At 39.2% G+C, this 26,443-nt stretch overlaps 1 protein-coding gene across 2 annotated transcripts in view; it reads right to left on the reverse strand.

Annotated features, from left to right (window-relative positions):
- LOC114274923 (MADS-box protein SOC1) overlaps window positions 1–25,231 on the reverse strand; it is a 49,220-nt gene extending 23,989 nt beyond the window's left edge. Inside the window, exon 1 of one of the 2 annotated variants that reach the window (XM_028216907.2) lies at window positions 22,402–25,231. In XM_028216907.2, the coding sequence (XP_028072708.1) occupies window positions 22,402–22,583 (182 nt within the window). In that variant the 5' untranslated portion in view covers window positions 22,584–25,231. The remainder of the gene's footprint in view (window positions 1–22,401) is intronic. The other variant, XM_028216905.2, reaches the window with a different exon arrangement.
- Window positions 25,232–26,443: the final 1,212 nt, after the last annotated feature.

Consider the following 26,443-nt stretch of genomic DNA (forward strand, 5'->3'; position numbering starts at 1 on the left):
GTGAAGACTCGCAAGCAAGTATGGTGCAAGATAATTTCGAAATGGTTACCCCGATGGAAGATGAATATGAAAGTGAGGAAGTGGTAAGCATCAATCTATCGTATCCATTTGAGTACCCCTCGGATTCGATGACGCAGCACGTCAGGCCTTTGTACATCAAGGCTTTCTTTGATGGGATACAGCTGAACCGAGTCCTGATAGACAATGGGGCAGCAGTAAACCTACTCCCGAAATCTTCTTTGAAGAAACTAGGAAAAAAGAATCCCAGGTTGATACCAACCAGCACAACCATTGCTGGTTTTGCTGGAGATAAGCAAATGGCTCAGGGGATTCTACCCATAAATTTAAGTGTGGGAACCAGGGATTGCATGACAGCATTCTTCGTAATCGACAGTAATGCTAAATATAATGCTTTGCTTGGAAGGGATTGGATCCACACTAACAAATGTGTGCCTTCTTCTTTACATCAGAAAATCATGATGGCTGTAGGCAATGGAGAGACAGAGGAAATCGATGCAGATCCTCAACCCTTCATAGCCTGTGCAGACTTTGCGGAGGCTAAATTATATATTGAGGGAGTGGCACCGCTCAGTATACTGATGAAAGATGACAGTTCAGCCGAAGTGACGGCTGATGAGGAGGTGACACACCTGAAGCACTTAGTCCAAGAAAGTGCTGATGAAGAGGTTGTCCTTAAAGATGACAATGATGCCTGGTTATAGGCAAAGAGAGGAACCACAAGAAGCCAAGTCCTTGGCTTTGATTAAATTTTCAGCATTGGATATAAAAGCAATAGTCCAGAAAGTTCAGGAGCAAGAAAGAGAGGCCATGATAATTGGCTGCAAACAGCAGCAGCAACAGGCTAGAGTCTTGGCTCTTGGTAAGTACTGTGCCTTGGACATTGAAACAAAAGTCCAGGAGATACAGGAAGAGGAAGCCTTGTGGACAGATTTTGTCTATGAGGAGGAGGGCAGAGATATTGAATTGAAGAACTTGGGGGCAGAACCAAGCTTGAAGATCACTTTAAAGGTAGAAGAAACCAGAGGGAGTTCTCATGCACAAGACCCTTTAGAAGAAGTAAATCTAGGGGAAGGTTCTGTACAACAGCCCACTTATATAAGTGCTTGTTTGAATGCTCTGGACAGAAACCAGCTACTGGTTGTTCTGAAGAAATACAAAGATTGCTTTACATGGTCTTATAATGAACTACCAGGATTGGATAGGTCATTAGTGGAACATTGGCTCCCCATGAAGCCTAATTTCAAGCCTTACAAGCAGAAACCAAGGAGGATGAGTCCAGAAGTAATTCAGAAGGTTAAGGAAGAGATCCTTAGACTCCTCAAGGCAGGTTTTATTAGAACAGCCAGGTATGTCGAGTGGCTATCTAATATTGTGCCTGTAGTCAAGAAGAATGGCAAAATGAGGGTATGTATCGATTTCAGAAACTTAAATCTGGCGACCCCCAAAGATGAGTACCCTATGCCTATAGTGGACTTGCTGGTAGACAGTTCAGCAGGTCACCAAGTCTTGTCAATGATGGATGGGCATTCCGGCTATAACCAAATCTGCATTGCAGAGGAAGATATCCACAAGACAGCATTCAGATGTCCTGGGAATATTGGCACCTTTGAATGGGTTAAAATGCCATTTGGTCTAACGAATGCTGGAGCTACATATCAAAGAGCCATGAACACTATCTTTCATGACCTCATTGGAGGGTATTTAGAATGTTATATTGATGACATTGTGGTTAAATCCCAATCCATGGAAGAGCACATGTTTCACTTAGAAGCAGCCTTTGAAAGAATGAGAAGGTTCAAATTAAAGCTCAACCCTCTTAAATGTGCCTTTGGCGTATCATCTGGAAACTTCTTGGGTTATGTGGTACACAAGAAAGGAATACAGATTGACCAGAACAAAGCCAAAGCCATCATTGCAGCCAGGCCTCCATCAAGTAAGAAAGAATTGCAGAAGTTCCTTGGACAGGTTAACTTTCTTCGAAGGTTTATTTCTAACACTGCAGGGAAAACTAAAGTATTTTCTTCCTTGTTAAGGCTGAAAGCTGAAGAAGAATTCGTGTGGTCAGCAGAGCATCAAATTGCTTTCGAAGGTATCAAAGCCTACTTGGCTAACCCTCCAGTGCTGATGCCACCAAAGGGGAACAAGCCCTTGAAGTTGTACATAGCTGCAGCAGAGGATTCATTGGGAGCCTTCTTGGCTCAAGACAACGAAGAAGGCAAGGAGCAAGCTATTTATTACCTTAGTAGGTTTTTAAATTCTTGTGAATGTAAATATTCAGCTGTTGAAAAGTTATGTCTTGCTTTATATTTTGCTGCAATAAAATTGAGATATTATCTTTTGCCTACAACCGTCCTGGTGATTGCAACCACAGATTTGGTTAAATATATGTTATCTAGACCAATGTTGAGGGGAAGAATTGGCAAATGGATACTTGCCTTGTCAGAATTTCATTTAGAATATGTCCCTCAAAGGGCAGTAAAAGGGCAGGTTTTAGCCAATTTTTTGGCAGATCATCCATCTCACACAGAGAGCCAGGAGATAATGGAGCTTGGTATGGCTAATGTTGAGCCATGGCAGGTGTGGTTTGATGGGTCGAAAGCCAATGGTTTAATTGGAATTGGTGTTGTAATAAGATCTCCACAAGGGGTAGAAACCACACATGGTTTCAGAGTAGATGAAACTACCTGTTCCAATAACCAGGCTGAATATGAAGCCTTAATTGTGGGACTAGAGATTCTTATTGGATTACAAGTACATGCAGTTGACATATTTGGAGATTCTCAATTGGTGGTTAACCAAGTGAAAGGAATTTTCAAGTGTCAAAGCATAAGTATATTGTCATATTATGTTGTTGCATTACATTTGCTTTCTCAGTTTCAAATAGCAAATGTAACCCATGTTCCAAGATTCTTGAACAATAGAGCCAATGATGTGGCTCAGAAAGCTTCGAACTTCAAGAGAAGGGATAATACCCAAAGGGACATAAGCCAAACAACATATCAGAGATTAATACAACCTTTGAATAAAAGGAATGTGATCTTGGAAGTCAATCATAATGACTTACAAGAACAAGATTGGAGGCATCCAATAATGCAGTACTTGGCTGGTCCATCTTCGAAGGCCAGTAGAAAAGTCAAATTGCAGTCTATGCAATATATGATATATGGTAATGCTCTCTACAAAAGGGGGGGAGATGGCTTATTGTTAGAATGCCTAGGCCCGAAAGAAGCATTAACAGCCATGGCTGAGGTCCATGAAGGCATCTGTGGTGCTCATCAACCTGGTATAAAAATGAGGTGGTTGCTTCGAAGGCATTCCTATTATTGGCCAACCATCCTTAAAGACTGCATAGAATATGCAAAGGGGTGTCAGGCATGTCAAAAGCATGGCACAATAAGGCACGTGCCCATAACTGACCTACATGCAGTAGTGAAGCCTTGGCCATTCAGAGGGTGGGCCATGGATATGATGGGAAAAATACACCCACCTTCTTCGAAACATCATTGTTTCATTCTAGTGGCCACTGATTACTTCACTAAATGGGTCGAAGCTAAGCCATACAAGGCTGTAGACCAAACAGAGGTTATTGGTTTTATTAAAGATTTGATCCATAGATTTGGCATCCCGCAAACCATAACAGTTGATAATGGAACTGTGTTTGATGGGAAGATGGTGAAGTCTTTTGTGGCAGAATTTGGAATTAGTCTTATTAATTCCACACCCTATTATGCACAAGCTAATGGTCAAGCTGAGTCATCCAATAAGTCTTTGAAAAAAGGAATACAAAAGGTTGTGGATGACAATCCCAGGGATTGGCATAACCTATTGTTGGATGTTCTGTGGGCATATTGAACCTCACCGAGGTCAAGCACAGGAGTCACTCCCTATGCCTTAGTATATGGACATGATGCAGTCTTACCAGTAGAGATTAATGTTAAATCTTTGAGAGTAAGATGTCAAGATCAATTGAATCCTGAACAATACCATCAAAGTATGTGCTTAGAATTAGAAGGCATAGATGAAGCCAGAATTTTGACATTAAATAGCATTCTTTTTCAAAAGAAAAAAGCAGCCAAGAATTATAATAAGAAAGTCAAACACATTGGCTTTGATGAAGGTGATTTGGTATGGAAAACAATACTCCCAATTGGGATTAAAAGCCATAAGTTTGGCAAATGGTCACCTAACTGGGAAGGACCATATCAAATTCATAGGGTTCTGCCTTTTGGAGCATACCATTTAAGAAATTTGAATGGTTATGTACATCCCAAAAAGATTAATGGCAGATATTTAAAACCTTATTTTCCAACCATTTGGGAAACACAAGGGATAGAGTGAACACCATATGCAAAAACACAAGCTTGCTCAAATGATATATAAAATATTGTGCTTTCATAAAGAATCAAGTACATTGTGCCACAAATTGGCCCAAAAATCATTACAATGCTTTAATTGGTTTTGTACAATAGCTTTCCTATTGCTAAAAGAAGGAAATAATTGAATAGCCACAGCCATGTCTTCTTTTCGATCAGCCAGCCCTTGATTGGTGATGTGCAGTTTCTTATCAGTTCGAACCAAGGCTTGGTTTACTGCGGCTAACTCCTCCTCAAGCTGAGCTTTCTTCTCCAGAAGTTGGACTCGAAAGTGGGAGGCAAAAGAGTGTTGTTCTTTCAGAGTTGATACTTCAGTATGCACTTGAGAAACAAAACTCTGGTCCTTAGCCAGCTTCTCATCCGCAGTCTTAGCAGCATGGCAAATGTTGAGATAAAAATCAATAGTAGCTGCAGCCTGAGATAGATGACTTGAGACACTCATGGCAGACTGCTCAGCAATATTACAGCATTGAAGGAACCCATTCCTGATGATAGGCCTTTGTAAAACCTCGAAGGGGATCCTTGAAAAAGAAGTCAACAGTTGCAAACATGTGTCCAAATCTACTGAAGGTGCAAAAGGCTTGTTGCTGGAGGAAGGAGAACTCTTGAAGATTTCCAGTAGGGAGTCAGCCAAGGCTAATGGCTCAGCTTCAGCAGTAGAGGTGGGAGAGGTAGAAGGTATGTCAAAGAGACTAGCTAGTTTTCCTTCAAAAATGTCTACCTCGTCCCTTGACATGAAGGGCATAGAGAGTGTTGTGGTGGAAGACACAAAGGGCTGCATAGGGATGAGAGAAACGGATGGAGCATCTTTGGCAGCCTCTATGGTCTTGGCCACCAGCAAATCAAGTGAAGAGGGGCTGGAAGTGGGCATTGGTGATGAGCCATGAATTGAAGAGCTACTAGTGTCCTCTGTGAGAGAATCAACTGCCACTGGGGATGGAGCAGCAGTTGGAGTTTCTGTAAAGGACGGAAAAAGAGCAAGGCTCGAAGGAAAAGTAGACTGAGGTAGGTCACGAGCCAAAAAAAGGGAGGTATGGCTTTAATCCAAGAAGAAGAGATGCAGGAATACTGGGACTTAAGGAAGGTACGTCAAATATAGGCTTTGGAAGTGGAAGTACGATTCGAACAACCTTGACATTCTGCATTTGATCAACCTCAACCGAAATTGAGGAAGGCCTCATTGGAAAGGTGAGTGCAGTAGTTGTCGCTGCAAAAGGAAGAAATGCAGAACAATGTTAAACTTCAATACCACAAGCTGACAAAGTAAAAAACAGTAGAGGTATGAAAGAAATTACTTGTTCCAGAGGCACTGGTACTGATGGGAGAACTGCGGAGAGAATAGTGTCCAGCAGTCCGTTGTTTTCTGGCTAATTCCCTTTGCAATGCATCAGCAGCAGCAGCTCTCTCTCTTAAAATTTGTTGCTGCCGTCTTTTCTCAGCCCTTTCAAAGACGACTATGGCTTTGGAATGTTCTCGTTCCACGACCTTGGTGGCTGCCTCATGAAGGGGATCTTCAATCAAGGCAGTAGCTGAAGCAGTCATTTTCCTTCTCTTTCCTATTGCTTGGGCAATTGTCTCAGAATCAGAATCCTCATCAAAGTTGGAAGGGGAGATATCAAACTCAGAAGAAGAGACAGAAATCTTTCTTCTCTTTTTTCTTTGAATTGGCATTGTCTGCTCCTCAATTGTTTTCTCAGCTCCTTCAGCCTGAGGTTTGGATTCCTTAAAAATAACCTCCTCCTCTACTTCCCTAATGGTTGTCTCTTCTTGGGACAAATCAATCATCCTTTTCCTCCTCATCAAGGGTGACTCATGCTCTTGATCTTTTGCATCTTCTTTTCCTTCTTCTTGCACCTCAATTGTTTTCTTCTCAGGCTCAAGCAGTCTCTGCTTCTTTTGTTTCTGATCACCTTCAACTAAATAAACTTCCATATTACTCACCCACCAACTCTGATATCTTTTCAAAAATGTGCCTTGAGGAATGAAAGGAATGTACTCAAAGGTGGCCAGATCATCCATAAACTTGAAGGTTGCCTCTTCTAGCCTTGACTTTCGAACCTTCAAATCTCTCTTGGTCAGAGTTAGGTTGGTGTTGCTGCAGAGAGGTATTGGAACTCCTTGTGTGAGGCCAAATTGTCTAGCAAATTGAGCAGGACAATAAGGCTCAGCTATGCATTTATAGGCTCTGGGGTTGGTGGTCCCAATAAACAGTTCTCTAGGGATCAGTAGGGAAGCCCATATATCTTTGTGAATAGGCAAGGCACAGAGCCTGTCGCTGAGGAAGTGGTTCAACCAGGCTGGACCTATGCTAGCTTCGAAGGGACGAAAACGGTGATCAGGTAGAGCAGCTGGTAGTTGATGAAAGAAGGAGAAATAAAAGGCAAAAGTAGCTGGATAAAGTGAAGCATTGGCTAGTTTTATGCCATGAGTAACAGAGTGTAGCCCAGAAAATTTAAGACATTTGGATTGTAGTTCAGTAAAATAGGCAAAGAGCCAAAGCTGAAGAATCCAAAATGGTCCCCCTTGATTAGCATCTAAGGGTTTCTCACAAAAGAGGGAACAAACTCTATATACATAACCCAGAATGTATGGGGCTAAGGCTACTCTTCTCTGCAAAACCAAGGCTTTGGCAAGAGGAGCAAATTCAGGCATGATTCTTTGGGAGGAGGTGTAGAAAAGAAATTTGCAAAGCCAATATAATAAAAAGGAAAAGAATTCCCTATCAGTTACTGGACCTACTCTTTTGTTCTCGGCTCTAACAAAATCACTGTAAGATGAATTAAGAGAGGGGAGGGAGAAAGGAACTGCTAAGTCAGGAAAATCTGGTGTGATGGGGGTACCAATGGGGGATACTCCTAATAGATGGCAAATATCAAGAACAATGGGGGCCATCATCCCACATCTGAATTGAAAGAAATTGAAGACGGGGTTCCAAAAGCACAAAGCAGTAGGAACTAGGAAAGGGTCCTCTGAGATAGTTACCCTAGATAGTCGAAGGGCATCGAGGAGGCAGAGCTCTTGGAGATCCAGTGTCTTGGCAGGAATGATCCGATCATACCATTCTTGCCATTCCGGTCTTATCGTGGGCCAGCATCGATGAGGACGATTGCTTTTCCAGTTCTTCCAGTCAAGGCCACCTTCATAAAGGAGACGTTGGTCCACCAGACGCGGATAAAAGGTTGGGAGCTCAGTAAGGACTTCCTTAAAAATTGGTCCGAGCACGTAGTTCTGCTGCTCATGATGACGAGGGACGAAGATACGCCCATCGATAGCGCTTTTCTCTCCAGCCTTGTACTTCTCACATTCTGCGTTAATAAGCCTCTTCAAAGCTAAAGATGAGCCCACACGCTCTGAGGCTGGCACTTTTTGTGAAGAAGAAGCCATTGATGATACACTCTTCAGAAGATGAAGACCGAAGCAAAGAGGAACCAGTAGAGAGAAGGGTTTGTAAAAGGCAAGAGATTTCGGAACACGAAACGAGAGGGTTTTTGTGTCCGAAATTATACCCCACGAGTCGTTAAGTACTAAAAGTACGAATGCGAGGAATCTCTTCCAATATTGATAGTTTTGGAGGGAAGAGCTTATTCCGGGATTGGGGCCAGCTTCGAAATGAAATATTTGGCTTCGAAGACAAGATGTTGGCGCCAAAAAAAATTAAATAACAACGGCTTCGAAATACATAAGCCGGCTTCGAAGCCTATTATATGCGTAAAGGTGCTAAATTGCTTGATTATTGGTCTATTTCAAAGGGTTTAAAGACCTGTTTAGGGATTATGAATCAAAGTAACGACCTTCGGAGCAAACCCTAATATTCTCTGAGTATGAGAAACACTGTTCAAAGCATCAAAACCAATTGTTGGTTTTTTATACATATTACTCTTCGAAAGAAAAAAAATGGTCAATTTGAAATTGATTGATTATATTAACCATGACCATATGTTGGTTGTAATTGGTTTTGAGGAGTATTATTGTTAAAATTTAAAGCATTAATTCCAGACGATATCGGCCAGAATTGTCAATTTTACTCCATAAATTGGAATAAGACATGTTGGTTCTTTTAGTACTTCATTAAACAATTGACTCGAAGGATGAGATTGTTCAATTCGAAGTTATGAGTTAGCTTTTAGAGATAAAAGGAAGCAGAGTCAAACAGTGTTAAGTACAGAAAGACTTTGTTTATATTAAAGCCAAGACGATTACATTAAGTGACCCTATCTGGGTACAAATTCAAGTTCATAAAAATAAGGAATAGAATAAATAACAAGGTCATGAAATTTTGTCCAGCAATGGTCAATAAATTTCTGTTCTTTCTTTATTATTTCTTCTATCTCTTCTAAAGTTGGCTGCATAAGCTGATGAGCTCTCACTTCATAATAGAGTTCTTCAGCCTTTGTTTCGAAAGCCTTTTCCCTCGATTTTTGTTCCAATTCATCCATAACCAAATCGTCCCAGTACGCAGAATCTTTATTCTTGAAGTCATCGAACTCTTCGATAAAATTTTCTGCTTCATACTGGGCATGAATTCGGAGAGATAAAAGTTGATCCAGAGATTGGATGGTGATCTTAGAATTCCGATGCCAGTAGAGGAGCACCGGAAGTTGATCTAGGAACATGTGAAGCTCTGCTTGGGCAAGAGGGTTGAGGACACAACCCCTAGTCAGGACATCACAAGCCCATTGAAAGTTCTTAAGAGGAATGTCATCCTTAAGAACATTGAAGGGCAGGTGGGAGAAAGCCGCGAGCAGAAGTTAAGCTTGCTTTCGCTCGGCTGGAGAAGGGGGTGACGGAGGTTGGTAAGGTGGAAAAACTTTGTCCATTGGAAGGGAAAGTCTTAGTTTCTCTGTCCAGGAAAGAATGGGAGAAGGAGGAGGAGAAGATGGTCCTGCTTCGGAAGATGGAAAGGGAATAGATGGCTCTGCTTCAGAAGATAAAGGGGAGGGAGCAGATGTTTCTATCTCAGAAGATGCAGAAGAAGGTGTGGATGCCTCTATCATGGGAGATGGCACGGGAGCAGAAGGAACAAAGGCATTAATATAATCAAGCCAATCAGAAGAACAAATCTTCGCCTTTTTGGCTAAGAATGAAGGGCTGTACCCTTGTGCTTCTTCTGGGCGCTGGGCAGGGTGCATTATCTTTGTAGGCATGGAAGAAGTATACCAAGCCACAAGCAGAGTCTCTTCTAAGCTACGTCGAAGGTCAATGGGCACGTAAGGATAGACCACTGAGCTTCGAGCGTAGGAGGGAAACTCCAAGGGGTCAGTAAACTCAACAAAATGGTGATTGATTCGCTCCCTTAGATCATAAGTCTCAGGAGTTGACCAGCTTGTCCAGCCAGAAGCCCCAGAGGGTGAAGAGGTTACAGCTTCATCCCATGTAGAGATCGGTGAAGAAGAGGTTCCTAAGTTCATATTTGCAACTTGTCGAAGCAAAGGCTTGAGAGTAGTTCGGTCAAAATACAAAGGGAGCTTAGGGGAAGAACTCCTTGTATCTGTAAGTTTGTAAACCAAGGGATCAAAGGCAATGTGTTCTTAGTCCAAAGGTTTATAATCTGCAAAAGCCTCCATTACCTTAATAGAGAAGGGCGGGTAAAGGTGGCTAATGAATGCGTAGAGGTTCTTTCGAGGGGGAACAACATCACTCAAAGGCTCTTCATATGCTTGATCAGTAGAAAAGGGAAGTTGATGCAGCCATGGCCTGTTCGAATACTAAGGTATTGGGATGTTCGACGAGTTATTGCAGATGATCACCAAATGGATGATGGTTGTGTTTCCAGAATTTGGACTCCATACACGTTCTAGAGGCGCGGGAAAACTGTAATCCACTAATATCGCCAAGTATTGGGTATATTAGTGCGGGGGGTAATGTTGGCTACATATTTTGTAAAAGCCAGTTACAGTTTGACACGTGGCAGAGTAAGGGTAATAAAGGAAGGTTATTCAAGCCTTCAATCCTGATCGTACACGTGGCAATAAATATTGGTTCTCACATGATCTGAGTAACACTAAATCAATAACGGGATGCAAGATGACATAACTTCAACGGTTACTCATATTTAAATTCAAATACAAGAGGGAAGCTCAACTGCCAGTAATGGCATAATAGAGCTACTTGTAAGGAAGCATGATCAGCGATCATGGAGGAGCAGTTCGACTGTTCGAAGTGCAGTTCGAAGGTCATCACTGACGAGTATAAATAGCAGGGCAGCTCCTAGAAAAAAGGAGGACTCAGATCATACAAATCAGTCATTTACTTCATATATTTTCTTCTCTAGTCTTTTACATTTCCAGTCTTTAAATACCTGTTCTTTAAATACCTGCACTTTAAATACCCGTACTGCACTTCGATTCATAGGAGTAGTTTCAAGTAGATTCAAGTGGATTGCTATTGTAAACCTCTCCGAGGCTGAGTTTGGACCATTGTAAGTGTTCATTTTAATGAAATACTTCAATTGTTTTTCATATTACTGTTATTCCTTTTAATTTCTCCTAAGTCAAGCCACCAGTAAAAGTCCTCTTCGTTGAGGCTGAAAGAACTAAAACACAATCGTCTGGCAATTGGTTGGCAATCACAATTTTTGTAAGGACTGATTGATCCTTGCTGGCACGCTCACATTTACAAAAATACCCTTCGAAAAGCCAAAAAGCCAACATTAATATATGAAATTTTTTTAGTTTTGGATATTTTGATTTAATGGATTAGCTTAATAATGACATCAAAATTGTCGCCATGTTTGACTTTTGAAAAAATATAAATTAATTTAACGAAAATAAATATAAAGAAAAATATTTAAAAAATTATTTCTACCCTCCTAAAAGATAAAATTATATAAAAATAAAATGTTTTTAATTTTTTTTCACTAACTTAATTTTAAGTTTATTAGAAAAAAATTCTGAAAATCACACCAATCAAAACTTTATAACCAAGAAAATTCAAACATTATTCATTAAAAAAAAGGCCATTATATTTCAAACAACATACAAGTTAACCATTACAAAATAAGTTATATAACGACTTTGCCCTTAAAATGGACCATTTGCAAAGAAAACATCTTTAATTGTTTTTGTCTGAAACAAAATTCAAAATTTAAGGTCAAATGTATCACAATTGAAAAGACATAGACCAAAGTGACACAAGTTTCAAACTACAGAGACTGTTAATGTAATTCACCCATTTTAAAATGTGTTTGTACTTGTGTATAATGAGTAATTTTGGAAATCTAAAAAATTTTAATACCCAAAATAGAAAGTGGACATTTTGGGACGGACCAAAATGGAAAGTTGGAAGAAAAAAAAATGAGACAGAGAGAGTATATAAAATGGAAATGGGGACCAAATTATTGAAGGAAGTTTGATGTGATATGATTACTCCAGCTATAATTTGGTGGATATGCTTTTAGGTAATGATACTGTCACTACCTTAGTCACGAGAGAGGTTATTACGTGAAATTGAAGCAATACTCCACACCACTCATCACATGACAAATGTCATGTTATCTCCTAAAAATTAGCAAAGACGCGTTGATTTCCTCCCACTATTTTAACTACTAAAAATCAAGTTAGGATATCATATAAACTTATCCTAAAACTAACAACTTCTTTATCCTAGTTGTGAGGTAACGTGACCCTATGACTATGTAATGGATATACAAAGTTTGTGATTGTGATGACAAGCAATTAATTAATTTTTGATATTTCTTTGATATAATAAATTTTATTACAACTCAATATTTCTCAAAAAGTTTTGAAATTAATTACTATGCAAATAACTAATGGACTAGGTATCTCTTCAAACTAAAGTTTATTATGTTATATGAACTTTATTGTTGACCACAGTTGAAAATTACAAATTGTATGGTTTTCATGGGACACGTACTTTCACTGGAATCTGACTCACTCTTTTTACGTTAATTTGTTTTGAATTTTTGGCTTTATAGTGTGGCTTCCTTCAATTTGAAAGTTCTAGGTTGTCAGAGGATTAAAAGTTGGTATTTTTTTCTACTTGAGGTTAAGCTCTAGGTCACTCTAGATTTTTTTTTTTTTTTTTTTTTTTTTTTTTTTTTTTTTTTGGGAGTATAGAAGGGTAAATATATTTTTGAATATGATGCTTTTGATGTGATGATGTATCCATCTTGGTGCACTCTTTATATGTTGATGCTTGGAGAAAAATATGATGGCTGAGACAATATATATACATTTTTTAATCAACAAAACAAAATCAAAATATTATAAAGAGCAAGAAAGTATACAATAAAAGTGACTGCGTGTGATAATTCCGATCTGTAATTAACTACTAATCCATAATTAAAAATGCTTATTAAGTATTTAAGATGAAATTGTGAGTTAATTGGGCATCTCATGTGTTATTTGTGTTTCTATCTGTCTGTTGTAGGAATATATGTCTAAAATTTTGTTTTGATATGAAAATTGAGAGCTTTATCGGCATCCGAACATGAAATTGACTAAGGCAACACGTTATTTAGAATTTTTAAAACCCTATAGTAAGTTTAATTAAATTTTGATTCGGATTCAAAATAATTAGAATTTAGTAACGTTAATTAATCCTAATTGCACTTAATTAGCCTAAGTTAATCAAGTCTATAAATAAGTACGTTGAGCTTAAGACTACCTATTCCTTGTCATTTCTTTGGCCTCAAAAATGTGGAGAGAGAGAGAATGAGAGAATTGAAGCCAACTTAGAACGAGAGCTTAAATTGATAAGCAAATGGAGATTAGAGAGAATTTGAGTATTTGAGCTTCCACAGTCCAAATTCAAGACTTTAGGTGAGTAATTTTTGTGTTTAACTCGTTAAGTATGAGAATTCAAGAAGACATTATAATCAAGATCAAAAATTGAGCTTAGAAAGATGAAATTGTAGGCAAATCTTGCGTGCATGCATAATTCACCAAGTTTTGAGTTTGAATTTCAACAAATACTTACATGCATGGGCCTATACTTGCATAATTTTGAGAATTCAACATGAATTTACTTATAACACTTCATTTGTTCATGTTTTGAAAGCTAAGAGTTCGTATTATTGCATGCATGTACTTTAAAGCTTGATTTTGAAGAATTGAAGAGTATTTGAGCATGATTTTAAAGAATTGATTTGATTTTGGGCTTTGATTTTAAGAATTGATCCTCAATTCATGTTTTTATAGAAGTTTCCAAGTGTTCTCCAACGTTTTGGCACAAAAGAACAAGTTTTAATGCATTGGAGTTGAGTTTTGAAGCATGAAGAACAATTTGGAAATTTCGGAGTTCACAAAGCGGTGAACTCTTCGCTCGAGCATACTTTGCAAGCTCTCCAAAGTTTTGCAAACAGTGTAGTTGACTCGAGTGACCTAAGCTTCGCTCAAGCGAACTTACCTTTGTTAGGCTCATGGCTCAAGCGACCAAAAAGTTAGGTCGAGCATAAAATGCGAGCTCTCAATACTTTTGCAAACCAAGGGGTCCGCTCGAGCGAACTGCCCTATTTTTTGAAATTTTGTCAAGTGTTTTGAAGTACATAATTGCATCTACATTTCATCTTAGGCATTCTTAAGCCATGGTTTAGGCCACAATAATGAGGAAATGAATTAGAAACACACTAAGAAAGAAATATAATAGATCAAGTGTCTTCAGAGTGTGTTTTTCAGTATGTATTTGCCACGTGTTTGTATAGGTCACGCGCCGTTGTCCGTCTGATCTGTATGATTCGTTTGATTTGCTTCTAGAGCTATCTGTGAGTAATAATTCTGTAAAGATATGTTTACTTATATGTATTTTCTAATAATACGTTATATTATGTTTTCTGAAACGATTTTTTCTGAATGAATGAATGATTGTCCAATTTCTGAAATGTAATCATGGCATCCTTAGCATTTGTTATCTGATATCTGTTACCTGGTACCAGGGATCTATGTGGGTTCCAATCATGGAACTATCTATCAAACCTATATGGTTATCTGTTACGATTATGCGTAATCATCTGTCTAATCTATTCTGTATATGGGTCTTATATGACCATCTGCTCTATTAGCTTATGGATGTACCACGTATGACTGATTACAAATCTGAATATGTATATGAATCAGTTTCTGATCTAAATTCTAAGTTATGAATCTGATATGGACACCATTCATCAAAACCTTTACTTTGTTGTTATTCACTAGGCTCCAGCTCATTGTTTATAATATATTGTGTATGTAGGTGATCAGGCGCTTGACCAGGCTTGAGACTTCTAGTCTGGATCTATTCTGTCAACCAAGCACTGTGCCTCACGAGGAGGTTCCTGGAAAGATGTTTTGTGATCAAGTCTTAAACTCTTATTTTCTTGTGTCTATTTTATATAGGAAAAAGCTTCAAACCCCATTTTCTCCCCCACCCCCTTGACCTTCTCTCTCTCTCTCATTGGTTAGATTTTCTTTTTTTTTCTTTTTTTTTTTCCTTCTCCTCCAATCACCACCCGCCACGTATGTGTGGGGGTGGTGATTAGAGGGGGTCTCTATCAAAGCTCTTTTATATATAGGGCTAAGTCCCTTTTTATTCTATCTGTACATATGACGATGTGTTGACACTAGAATGATGTCATAATATATGAAAATATAAGTTTAAATTTTTTGCCCCATATAAATCTACATATCTTTATGGACATTGTATTTTGTTATTTGCTTCCGCTAGCCCATTATTTTGTTAATCTGTTTCAAAGACCTTCAATAATCTTAGGATTACTAGCCGGTTACAACCCTAAACCTATAGGGGCGGGTTTGGGTTGTGACACTGTATCACTGTCAAAGCATCATATCCTAACTAGGCTGACACCCAATGAAAGACCAATCATGTGTAATCCCAAACTGTTGAGGATCATAGCTCAACCAACTCAGGTTCAGCCAGCTCATGTAGCTCAGGCTCAAGTTACAGTTCAGCTAATTCACCGGCTCAGTCGAAAGCTTAGAGTTGGTTACACAGTTAGGAAGTCAGTTACAAGTTTGTTAAGATAGTTTGTTAGTTTGTTATCCTTTGTATATAAATATAGCAGATGTATACTTCAATAGTGGTGTGAATAAAGAATGAGTTTATTACAATTTTTCTATATAGTATCAGAGCTTTAAGCTCCAACGAGCAACTGATCCATGGCATCGCCATTATCATCTTCTCTTCCTTCAAATCTAACTCTATTAATCTCTAACCTTTCATCTTTTGTAACAGTCAAGCTTGATGGATCAAATTTCATAGTTTGGAAGACTTAGCTCTCGAATATTCTTCGAGCCACGAATCTTCTTGGTTATGTTGATGGATCAATTCCATGTCCAATTTCGACAATCACACATACAACAGGAACTTCAGTTTCAAATGCAGAATTTCTTCAATGAACCATGATTCATACACACTTGCCCAGTTGCATCACTGCCACACTTACACCTTCGATCTATGCTTCTGTACTCCAATTTCATTATTGTTCTGAGGTTTGGATCTCTCTTCAAAAGAGGTTTACAACTCTATCTCGATCTCATATTCATCAATTGAAGAACAAATTGAACAATGTTGCTAAGAAATCCAATACAATGGAAGAATATCTCTCCAAGATCAAGGATCTAGTTGGTCAGTTAGCCCTAGCCTCTATTATCATTGAAGATGAAGATCTGGTCTTAATTACTTTGAATGGCCTTCCTTCTGAGTATGATTCATTTGCCACTGCAATTTGTGCTCAACCAGACATCATCACCATGGATGATCTTTCTGTTTTACTATGTTCTGAAGCTATTTATTTAGAATTCAAGCTTAAGAGGTCTACAGAATCAACTGTAGCTTTGTCATAAGTCAAAGGATCTACAAATTCATTTCATACCTTCTCACAATCTCAGAATTTTGGCTTCAATCAAGGTTTTTTTTTTATTTTAGTGGAGGAAGAGGAGGACGTAATAAAGGCTATAGTCGATTTAATTCATCTCGAGGAAGAGAAAGATTTTCAACTAGAATTTGTCAAATCTGTAGAGGCTCAAATCATTTTGCACTGGAGTGTTGGTATCGCATGGATCTACAATTTCAGTCTTCAAATCAACATTTACAAAATCAAAATCAACAGCAATAACCAAGAGATTTTGTTATTTCTTCATCAGCCTCCATGTCTCCTGCTTCAATAGGCTCCTCTTCAACGCCAGGCCCTTGGTACTTGGATTCTGCAGCAACAGATCACATGACTAATGATCTCAGTCATCTTAATTGCTATCAACCGTATCAAGGCTCAGATCAGATTACCATGGGAGATGGCAACTCTATTCCAATTCAACACGCTGGTAAAGGTCTTCTCCCTACTCCACATCATACTTTTAAACTTAATAATGTGTTGCATACAGACTCTATCTCCTCTAACCTTGTCTTTGTTCAGAAATTGGCACAAGGTAACAATTACATTATCAATTTTGATGGTACTCAATTTGTTATTCAGGACAAGCTTACAAAGAAACTTCTTCATAGAGGATCTAATCTTCATGGCTTGTATCATTTTCTTCCATCCACTTTATTACCTGTTGATCATGCTACTTCTGTTATTTCTGCTCCCTTAAAAGCTCAACAGTTTTGCTACTCAAAACTTTCTAGTCATTCTTCTATTTCTATTACTGTATGGCATAATAGGCTTGGCCACCCTGTGCTTTGAAGTTTAAGCATCTTAGGCCCCATTTGCAGATTAAGGCATCCATTATTATAACTCCTCAAACTTGTGTTGACTGCTGTATTGCAAAAAGTCATCAATTACCTTTTCAATTGTCCAATTCCACTAAAGAGCTTGGCAATCTTTCCTATTTCCTTGGTATTGCAGTTGAAACCTTTGGTTCATCTTATGTTCTTTCTCAGAAAAAGTATGCTTAGGATGTTCTCACTAAGGCTGGCATAATGGATTGCAAGCCCTACTTTTCCCCTATCTCTGTTAATCTTGGTCTGCCTCACAATTCAGATGTTCCTTCCACAATCCTTCTTTCTATCGCAGTATCGTTGGTGCACTACAGTATTTAACAATCACCAGAACTGATCTATCATATGCAGTGAATCAACTTTGTCAGCATATGCATAACCCCACTGTTGGTCATTTTGCTGGTGTCAAGAGGATACTCAGGTTTCTTAAAGGGACTCTTTCTCGGGATCTTACCTTTACACCCAACTCCTTTGATCTTCAAGCTTATTCCAATTCCAATTGGGCTGGAGATTCTGTTGACAGGAAATCCACATCAGGCTATTATATCTTTTTAGGATCAAATCTTATTTCTTGGTTAGCTAAAACGCAAGCTACTGTGTTTAGATCATCCACTGAAGCAGTAGGGATGACAATTTGAACCCAGTCCGACAGGGACCCGGACCCCCGATCCCGATTAGAAAGGTTTTTTCCCGAAAAATATCCCTGATGGACCGGGGATGGTATTCGAAAATGCATCCCCGATAATGTTTGGGCCGGGGACGGTAATACGTTGCCCGGCCCCCGGCCCGGCCCCCAACCCTGCCCTGCCCTGCCCCGTCCCTGTTTTCCCAAACTGAAATTACTATTATACCACTATATATATAAACCAAATCTTAACATAACACCACCTCACACACACACAAAGCCTCACCGTCTCTCTCTAAAACCCTCCTATCATGCCGATCTCCCTCCCTCCCTCCCTCCCTCCGATCTCCATCACTGGCTCTCGTTTGTGTTTGCACTGCTCGCTCCTCCCTCACCGCCGACGTCGCTCCTCCTTCATCGGCGATATGTTTGGGCCGGGGACGGTAATACATTGCCCGGCCCCCGGCCCGGCCCCCAACCCTGCCCTGCCCCGTCCCTGTTTTCCCAAACTGAAATTACTATTATACCACTATATATATAAACCAAATCTTAACATAACACCACCTCACACACACACAAAGCCTCACCGTCTCTCTCTAAAACCCTCCTATCATGCCGATCTCCCTCCCTCCCTCCCTCCCTCCCTCCGATCTCCATCACTGGCTCTCGTTTGTGTTTGCACTGCTCGCTCCTCCCTCACCGCCGACGTCGCTCCTCCTTCATCGGCGATATGTGTTTCTCTCTCTCTCTCTCTCTCTCTCTCTGGTCTCTCTCTTCTTCATCCCTTTTTTTAGATACCATTTGATTTTTTATCTTTTATTTTTGTTCTCACTTCATCCCTTGGTTTTTAAGGTATATATGTTGCGATTTGCTTGATTTTGTTTCGGATCTATGTATTTTGGCAAGTCTTGGAGGGATTTTTGGCCATAACGAAGAAGAATCTAAATCAGAGTCAATCATGGGTTCAAGAGCTGTTGTTGTTGTTCCAAATCAACAACCTAGAGGTATGTTTCATTGATTTTCTTTTGTTTGATTCTTTCTGTGTGATGTTCATCTCTCATCTTTTGTGGGTTTTGTTAATAATGATTGATTTATTAATAATAATCCTTGTGCTTTTGAATTTGGGTGATTCGTGTTTCGGTGATTCTTCCCCTTATTGCTGTTTTTTTTTTTTTTTTTTGCCAGGAAATTTTCAAGGTCGGGGGCGGTGATAGGTTTCCCGTCGAGGATCAGGGCCAGGGACGGGGGAATTTTCATCATCGGGGATCGGGGATGGGGAGTGTGATCCCTAGACCCGCCCAGGCCCATTGTCATCCCTAAAAGCAGAGTATAGATCTTTGGCTCATACTGCTGCAGAGCTTACTTGGATTGGCATGTTATTTCATGATTTTTGTAATATGCCTCCTACAGTTACTCTTTTCTGGTGTGACAATGTCTCTACCATAGCTTTAGCATCTAATCTCGTCTTTCACTCCCGGTCTAAACATATTGAAGTCGATTGTCATTTTGTTCGCAATCAAGACCTTGCTAAAAAGTTTGTGTTACACTATATTCCCACCATTGATTAGTTAGCAGATATTTTTACTAAGCCTTTGTCAGTCTCCAATTTCTCCTATCATCAGCTTGAGGGGGAATGTTGAGGATTATAGCTCAGCCAGCTCAAGTAGCTCAGGCTCAGGTTGCAGTTCAACTAATTCACCAGCTCAGTCGAAAGCTTAGAGTTGGTTACACAGTTAGGAAGTTAGTTACAGGTTTGTTAAGATAGTTTGTTAGTTTGTTATTCCTTTGTATATAATATGGCAGATATATACTTCAACGGAGGTGTGAATAAAGAATGAGTTGATTACAATTTTTCTATATGGTATCACCCCAACTAGGCTATGACAATTGCTAGCACATGAATTTTTTTTCATTTTTTGATCGGCAAAAAAATTTATTGGTGCAAAGAAGTGGTATAGGTTAGTGACCAAAATACATCAAAAAGGAAAGAAGAGATGGTGATAGGACAGCATCATAGTTAGAGTAACATATCCCTTCTAAGTTGGCACATGAAAGCTAGCAAAATCATATGCAATCACTAAAGCAACACTCATGAAATGTTGGTAAAAACCAACTTAGAAGAACAACAACAATAGCCCCTAATTGTTGTCTTTCTTCCTTTTGGCTCTTGGTTGGAACCTTTCCAACTTTGAGCTTTCGGTTTGTACTTGCATATGATTGAGCTTGCTTGCCCGTGCCAACCTAGTTGAGATGGGAGGTTTTGCTATGATGCTGGTTGCACTTACTCTTTGTTTTATTGATGTATTGCCTATGTTATGCTTTTCCATGGTTTATATCAATAAAAGTTTTCTTTTGTTCGCTGATAAAAAAAATAAAAATTAAAAAACCCTAAAAGCACTCTAAAAATATTGTAGATTAAGCTTGATTCTTGAAGCTAAAATAGGAGCCTGGAAGCCATAGAGAAATAACTTCATGTTTTGTGTTGCATGCACTCTGAGTTTGAAGGCTTAGAAGGTTAGTTAGAAGAGTACTGTTGTAGTTCATTTAATGTGTTCACATTATTAGGTTTAGCTATGAATATGTAATGCTTGTGTGAGGTTCAGAGTGTGGAGGTAGAAAAGAAATAAGAGTGAATAAAGAGAGTGAACTTGAGAGAGAAAGAGAGACTTTCTCTAATTGCAGTTGTTTTCTCTTTTTTTTAAAATTGCTGTGAGTAATATATAGCTAAGAGTCTGATCTCACCAACAAGGGAAAGGCTGTGGATATTGCGAACGAGATTACAGAGAAAGAGGTGATAGAGGCTCCAGTCGAGGAGCATAAGCCTCCAAACTCACAGTGCATGCAACAAAAAATATGAAGTTGTTTCTCCACAGCGTCTAGGCTCCTGTTTCAACTCTAGAATCAAGCTTAATATACAACATGTGTTTACATTTCTACGATTATCTATATATAGTCATTGTAATCTAAGAGTTCAAGGTGTGGCAGTTTAGAAGAAATAATAAAGTGAGAGTGAGAGCTTGAGAAAGTGTGACTTTCTCCTTTGTGTTGTTTTGTGTATTTTCTGAATAAACTTGTGTTTGAGTTTAGCAAACCCAAATTCCTCTCATAGTGTGTTGTGAACTACCATAAGTAGTTCTAACAGTCTCCTCCAACCAACAAAAAACACTACCCAAATCTGCTATGCCAAAAAAAAAATCTGGTAAGAACAATCCTAAACACCATCCATAATATTCCTTCCCCATAGGAATGCAGACTGAGCATTATCAATGACAACAGGAATAGGAGACCCATGTGTGGAATGTCATGTTCATTGATTGAAAAGAACAGTGCTAGACTGCTAGTTTCCTTATATTTTTGCTTAAAGAGGATTTCCCTTTGTAGATTTTTTGGGGATTTGTATTTCCTTGGAGATACATGGGAGGATCATAGCATTTTTTTATGATTAGTATTTTTTGGCACCTTTTTGGCCTCTCACCAGCCTTGGTTTAGTGCTAGCATATGATTGACCTTACTTTTCGGTGCCAACCTAGTTGTGATTAGAGAGGTTCGCTATGATGCTCTACGCACTCAACTCTTTTTTATTGTTGTTTGTCTCAGTGTTTTCTTGTACACAATAAAATTTTTCTTTTTCTAATAAAAACAAAAAAAAAACAAAAACTGATATACAAAGGTTATTACCATGAACTACATGCAAACTTAACAAAATTGGCACCAAAATGGTGATCAAGATTATCAATCCTAGTGCATGAAATGCTGCACAATGGGCATTGCTCAATAGTAATGCTGACAGTAATGAGCATTTAAGAAAAGATTAATTATGTTTAGATGTCTTAAATTCCTAAGAATCCTAATTGAACATAGGATGAGGTAGTGAAAAATATATATATAAATTTTTTTAATTTAATGGAGTATATATAGCTTGATAAAGCCAAATGACAAATGCAACCGACCCCACTGAATTGAAACACAAGACTTAGTTTAATTTGGTTTGACTTGTTTACTTTAATTTGGTTTGACTTGTTGACTCTATACCCTTTCTCACTCACTCAGGCACCAATTATTCAGAATTTAAGATGTAGTGGAGGTGACATGGGATGATACTAAAAAAATGTACAAAAGTACATAATGTAAATTTTCGAGATTTATAAAGCTTTAACAAAAACCAACTGTGATATTATCAACAAAATGGCAATGCACTTCCATGTTGTCTTCACTGTCACTGAGTTCAAAAGTCCTTACTTGTTAAGATAACCTTGATACATATTTTTATGTTGAACAAATATCAAGATGAGAAATGCTTATTCAAGTCTTCTATATAGGATTTTTGCAGCTTCGACACAATATAGAAAATATATATATATAAATATATATATATATATATATAATTTTAAAAATCACTGGAAAAGTACATAAGTTGTTGTTGGTTGTTCTTGTTTGTGTGTTTGTGAGCTCGGATATTGAGATCAGGAAATGTCATTGATCAACAAAAGACATCAAATCAAACATGTGAGAGAAGACCCATTTACACAGATAAAGCCTGAGATCATAGTACTTGGTAGGCTACTCCCTGAACTTTCTATTTGCTCATTTAATTAAATATTATTTTCCATTAAAAAGCTTCATAGTTGACAGTTAAGCAAGAAAAACAAAAAGAACGAAATGGTTTTTTAAGAATAATCTGAGGATGGTGATGGTTTTGATGGAAAGTACCTGGAATTTGAGAATTCATAGAGCTTCCCTTTTGGAGAGAAGATGATAAGTGCAACTTCAGCATCACATAGAACTGATAACTCAAAGGCCTTCTTGAGAAGCCCACTTCTGCGCTTAGAGAAAGTAACTTGCCTACTTGTTGCATTTTCTATCCTTTTCATCTGAGTTTTCCCTCTCACCATTCTTTCAAGAAAATGAAAGAAAATTCCCAAGAAAATAAAAACCAAGGTGAGAAAAAACTTTAAAATAAAGACCCAGAAAGAGTTTCCAAAAATAGAAAGGGAGATTAGGAGAATAAGGTTAATCTCAGCCCAAAAAAGGAAAACCTTTTTTTGGGTTTTGCAGATCTGGTAAGATGGAGAACTCAGGAGAAAGATTGATGGGGAAAATTTTTCTTGGTGGGTAGGAAAATACAAGTCAGAAACCCTAGAAAGATTTTCAAAGGAAAATAGGGGAAGAAGACTGATGATGTTCAACTACTGTTTTGAAACCCTAGAAAATGTATATAAATACAGAAATGAATGATTGAAAGAGAGCCAAAGGAGGACCCAAAAACCTCATCTCTTTTCTTCTTTTGGTAAAACTCTCAAGAAACAGCCAGCCAAAAGAAGGAACACTTCAACAAAAGTGGAGGAGAGAATGAATTGCAAACACATCAGAGTCCATTACTACATTTGTCATTTGGAGGACCACTAAGAGCACAGAAATTCCATACAACCGGCATGGATTTGTGACACGTGGAGTATAGTTCAAGAATAATACTATATGCACTCATTAGTGTACTAACTAGTGTACCAATCAATAATGTGACACAATTTAAGAGGTTTTTTGTATTTGTAATTTACTTAATAAATGGGATCAATAATAATGTTATAATTAGTATTAATACACTAGTTAGTGCATGTAGCATCACCGATAGTTTAAACATATACTTGTCGATTGCCAGTTATGCAAAAATTATTACATAAATCCGCCTCATATCCTACATAATATGTATTTGCAATTCTATTAGTTACATATTCATTAGTTTTAAGGAGACTTACGTGTAAGTCTTACTAAGTAAACATATGTATTTATTATTGGTATTTGACAATTTACTTGATAATCTTTTGATTATGTTGCATTGGATTGTTATTCAAAAAAAAATATTGACAAGTTAGTGTATTATGTTTAAAATTTGAAAAAAATAAAATGGCCAAACCGATTCACATTTGTCAGCCAATCCACTTAATCCTTATCCGCCAATCTGACGGATGGATGTAGACTGATTTTTTTCAATCCGCCAATCCGACGAATGGATAGCAGATTGTAGATTCCCCAGCGAACTATTTAATTTGATTTTTTTTTAAAAAAATAACAAAATTAAATCTTATATTTTTCACATAAAAATATCAAATATCAACACTTACCATTTCATAAAAAAATTTCTAAATTGAAAACACAACAGAATATCTAAACTCTATTTCAATTGAAAACATAAACAGAATATCTAAACAAATTAAAAATACAAAATCTTATAAATTACTAGAGGTGCTCGCGGTTTGGATGTTCGATTGCGGCCAAATGAACCTCAAATCCGTCATCCGTCCAAAATTACGCAAATTGAAAAAAAAATCAATCTGTATTCGTTCGCTTATCATCACGCATCTGTCCAAAATGCTACAGATTGAAATATCCGTTGAATACATCTAATAATTAATAGCATTTTTCATTATACATTATTACAAAATATCACTAATTATTAATTTTCAGCGATAATTTAAAAATTGTCACAAAAAATGTTACTTATTATAAGTTTCGTGCCAGTTTAAAAAAATCATCACAAAAAAGTCATTAATTTTTAACTTTCAGTGACAGTTTAAAAAATTATTCATAGAAAAAGTCGCTAATTATAAGTTTTAGTGACAATTTATAAAAATTGTGATAAAAAAATCACTAATTATTAATTTTTAACAATATATATTGACATGGACAGGCCCACGAGGCATACAGCCCACGGCAAACCGCCCCGAACCCATCGCTTTGGACCCATAGCATAACTTGATTGGCAAAGCCCAGGACAGCTGGAGTCCACCTGGACGTGGAGGGCCAAGGGCATTCAGACACATGACAGATGAGACACAGGCCACATCAGCAGACAAAGATTTGCAGAGTTATTGCCACAACACATCACCATTAATGCAGCCCATCACAGCATTTATTACGACAACACCTCCCCGTCGGAACAGAGCCCCCTCACCCTGAACAAGGTAAGCTACGGCACAGGCTTTCGGCGGAAATGGGGCACGTCACAAAGGACAGTGAAATGATTACCAAAGGATATAAGCAACAAGAGAAGCACAAGAATAAGGTTAAGCTTTTTATCTCTCCATCTTCTTCCCTACATCTTCTTGTTTTCTCTACTAATTCTCTCGCCGGAGGGTTCACTGGGGGACTGCCCCGTTCCCCTTTGGACTTGCTTGCAGGTCATTTGACGGAATCACCACCCGAAACCGGAACCTGAAGAACCTGAGCCAGCCTGGCCCATCCACCCGGGACGGACTGTATTATCAGTTGGCGCCGTCTGTGGGAAACTTTGTGGTTTATTCGTGCGCTAGTTGTGTTCACTATCGCCGGAGCCCTCTCTTCTCACCGTTACCTTTTCCTCTCACCCATCCAGGTGTATGGTCACAACTAGGTCCATGGCTTCTCACCATAATACCACCGATCACCAAACAGACCCTTCCCATCCAAACAACCCACCACAATACATCATCGAACTTACTAACAGCATTAACCGCATCGCCGAGCAAAACCAGGCCCTGATCAGCGCCTTACTCCAAAGAAACCTCCCCGCCCCACCTCCAAACATTCCACCCAACCAAGAAAGAACCCCGGGCCACACTGCTCCACAACCCCCTGCGCCCAACCCAGAAGGTTTACAACCCCCTACCCCTCCACATATGAGCCTACCACCTCCACCTCCACCTCCACGACCGTCAATCGTGGCACTCGCCCCTGAGGGGGAAGCCAGCAGTGTCCAGCCTCCATTGACCGACCATGGCGACAACATTCCCCTCTGGGACGCTGAACTCCGAGCTATGAAGCTCCAACTACAAGGGGTCATGCAGAACATTCAGCACAAGCCCTCAGTCACCGCCAACTCTCCTTTTGTTGCCTCCATCCGCGACAAACCATTGCCTGCCAAGTTCAAAATGCCCACCATTGACTCCTTTGATGGCACGATGGACCCAGTCGACCATCTGGAAACCTACCGCACCCTCATGATCCTCCACGCTTTTCCTGACGAGATCATGTGCCGAGCTTTTCCAGTGACACTGAAGGGATCAGCTCGGTTGTGGTTTAACCAGTTACCGGCGGACTCCGTCTCCACCTTTCAATGACTCTTTCCTGAGCCATTTTATCGGAGCCCAGCGTCAGAGACGCCCAGCCACCCAACTCCTTAACATTCGTCAGACTGAAGGGGAGTCGCTCCGCAGCTTCGTCACCCGCTTCAACACCGAAGCCCTTCAAGTAGCTGAGAATGACGACAAGGTCATTCTCACGGCTTTCATGGCCGGCCTGCGGTCGTCTGATTTTCTTTTTTCCCTATCCAAAAACCCTTCAACCACCATGGCAGCCCTACTATCCAAAGCCCAGAGATACATGAATGCTGAAGACTCCCTGGCCGCTCGGCAAGAGCCGACCCCTAAAAATCCGACCCCTAGAGACAAGAGGAAAGACTCCGAACCAAGAACCGCCCAGTATAATAACCAAACACCCCACTATAATGACCGACCCCCCCGTGCCGATCGGACGACTCCGACCAGACCGCCCGGTCGGTTTGAGCGATACACACCTCTCAATTCCCCTATGGAGCACGTCCTCAATCAGATCCAACGGGACTATCCCCTCAAGTGGCCCTACCTTCACGAAACCCTTCCACTCGAAAAGATCAGTCCAAATACTGCCGCTTCCACCAAGACCATGGTCATACCACCGACGAGTGTATTAACCTCAAAGATCAGATTGAGACCTTCATACGCCAGGGCCGCCTCAGCCG

This window comes from Camellia sinensis, chromosome 13 (assembly GCF_055761805.1).
Source record: "Camellia sinensis isolate YWXY chromosome 13, ASM5576180v1, whole genome shotgun sequence".
Taxonomy (NCBI): domain Eukaryota; kingdom Viridiplantae; phylum Streptophyta; class Magnoliopsida; order Ericales; family Theaceae; genus Camellia; species Camellia sinensis.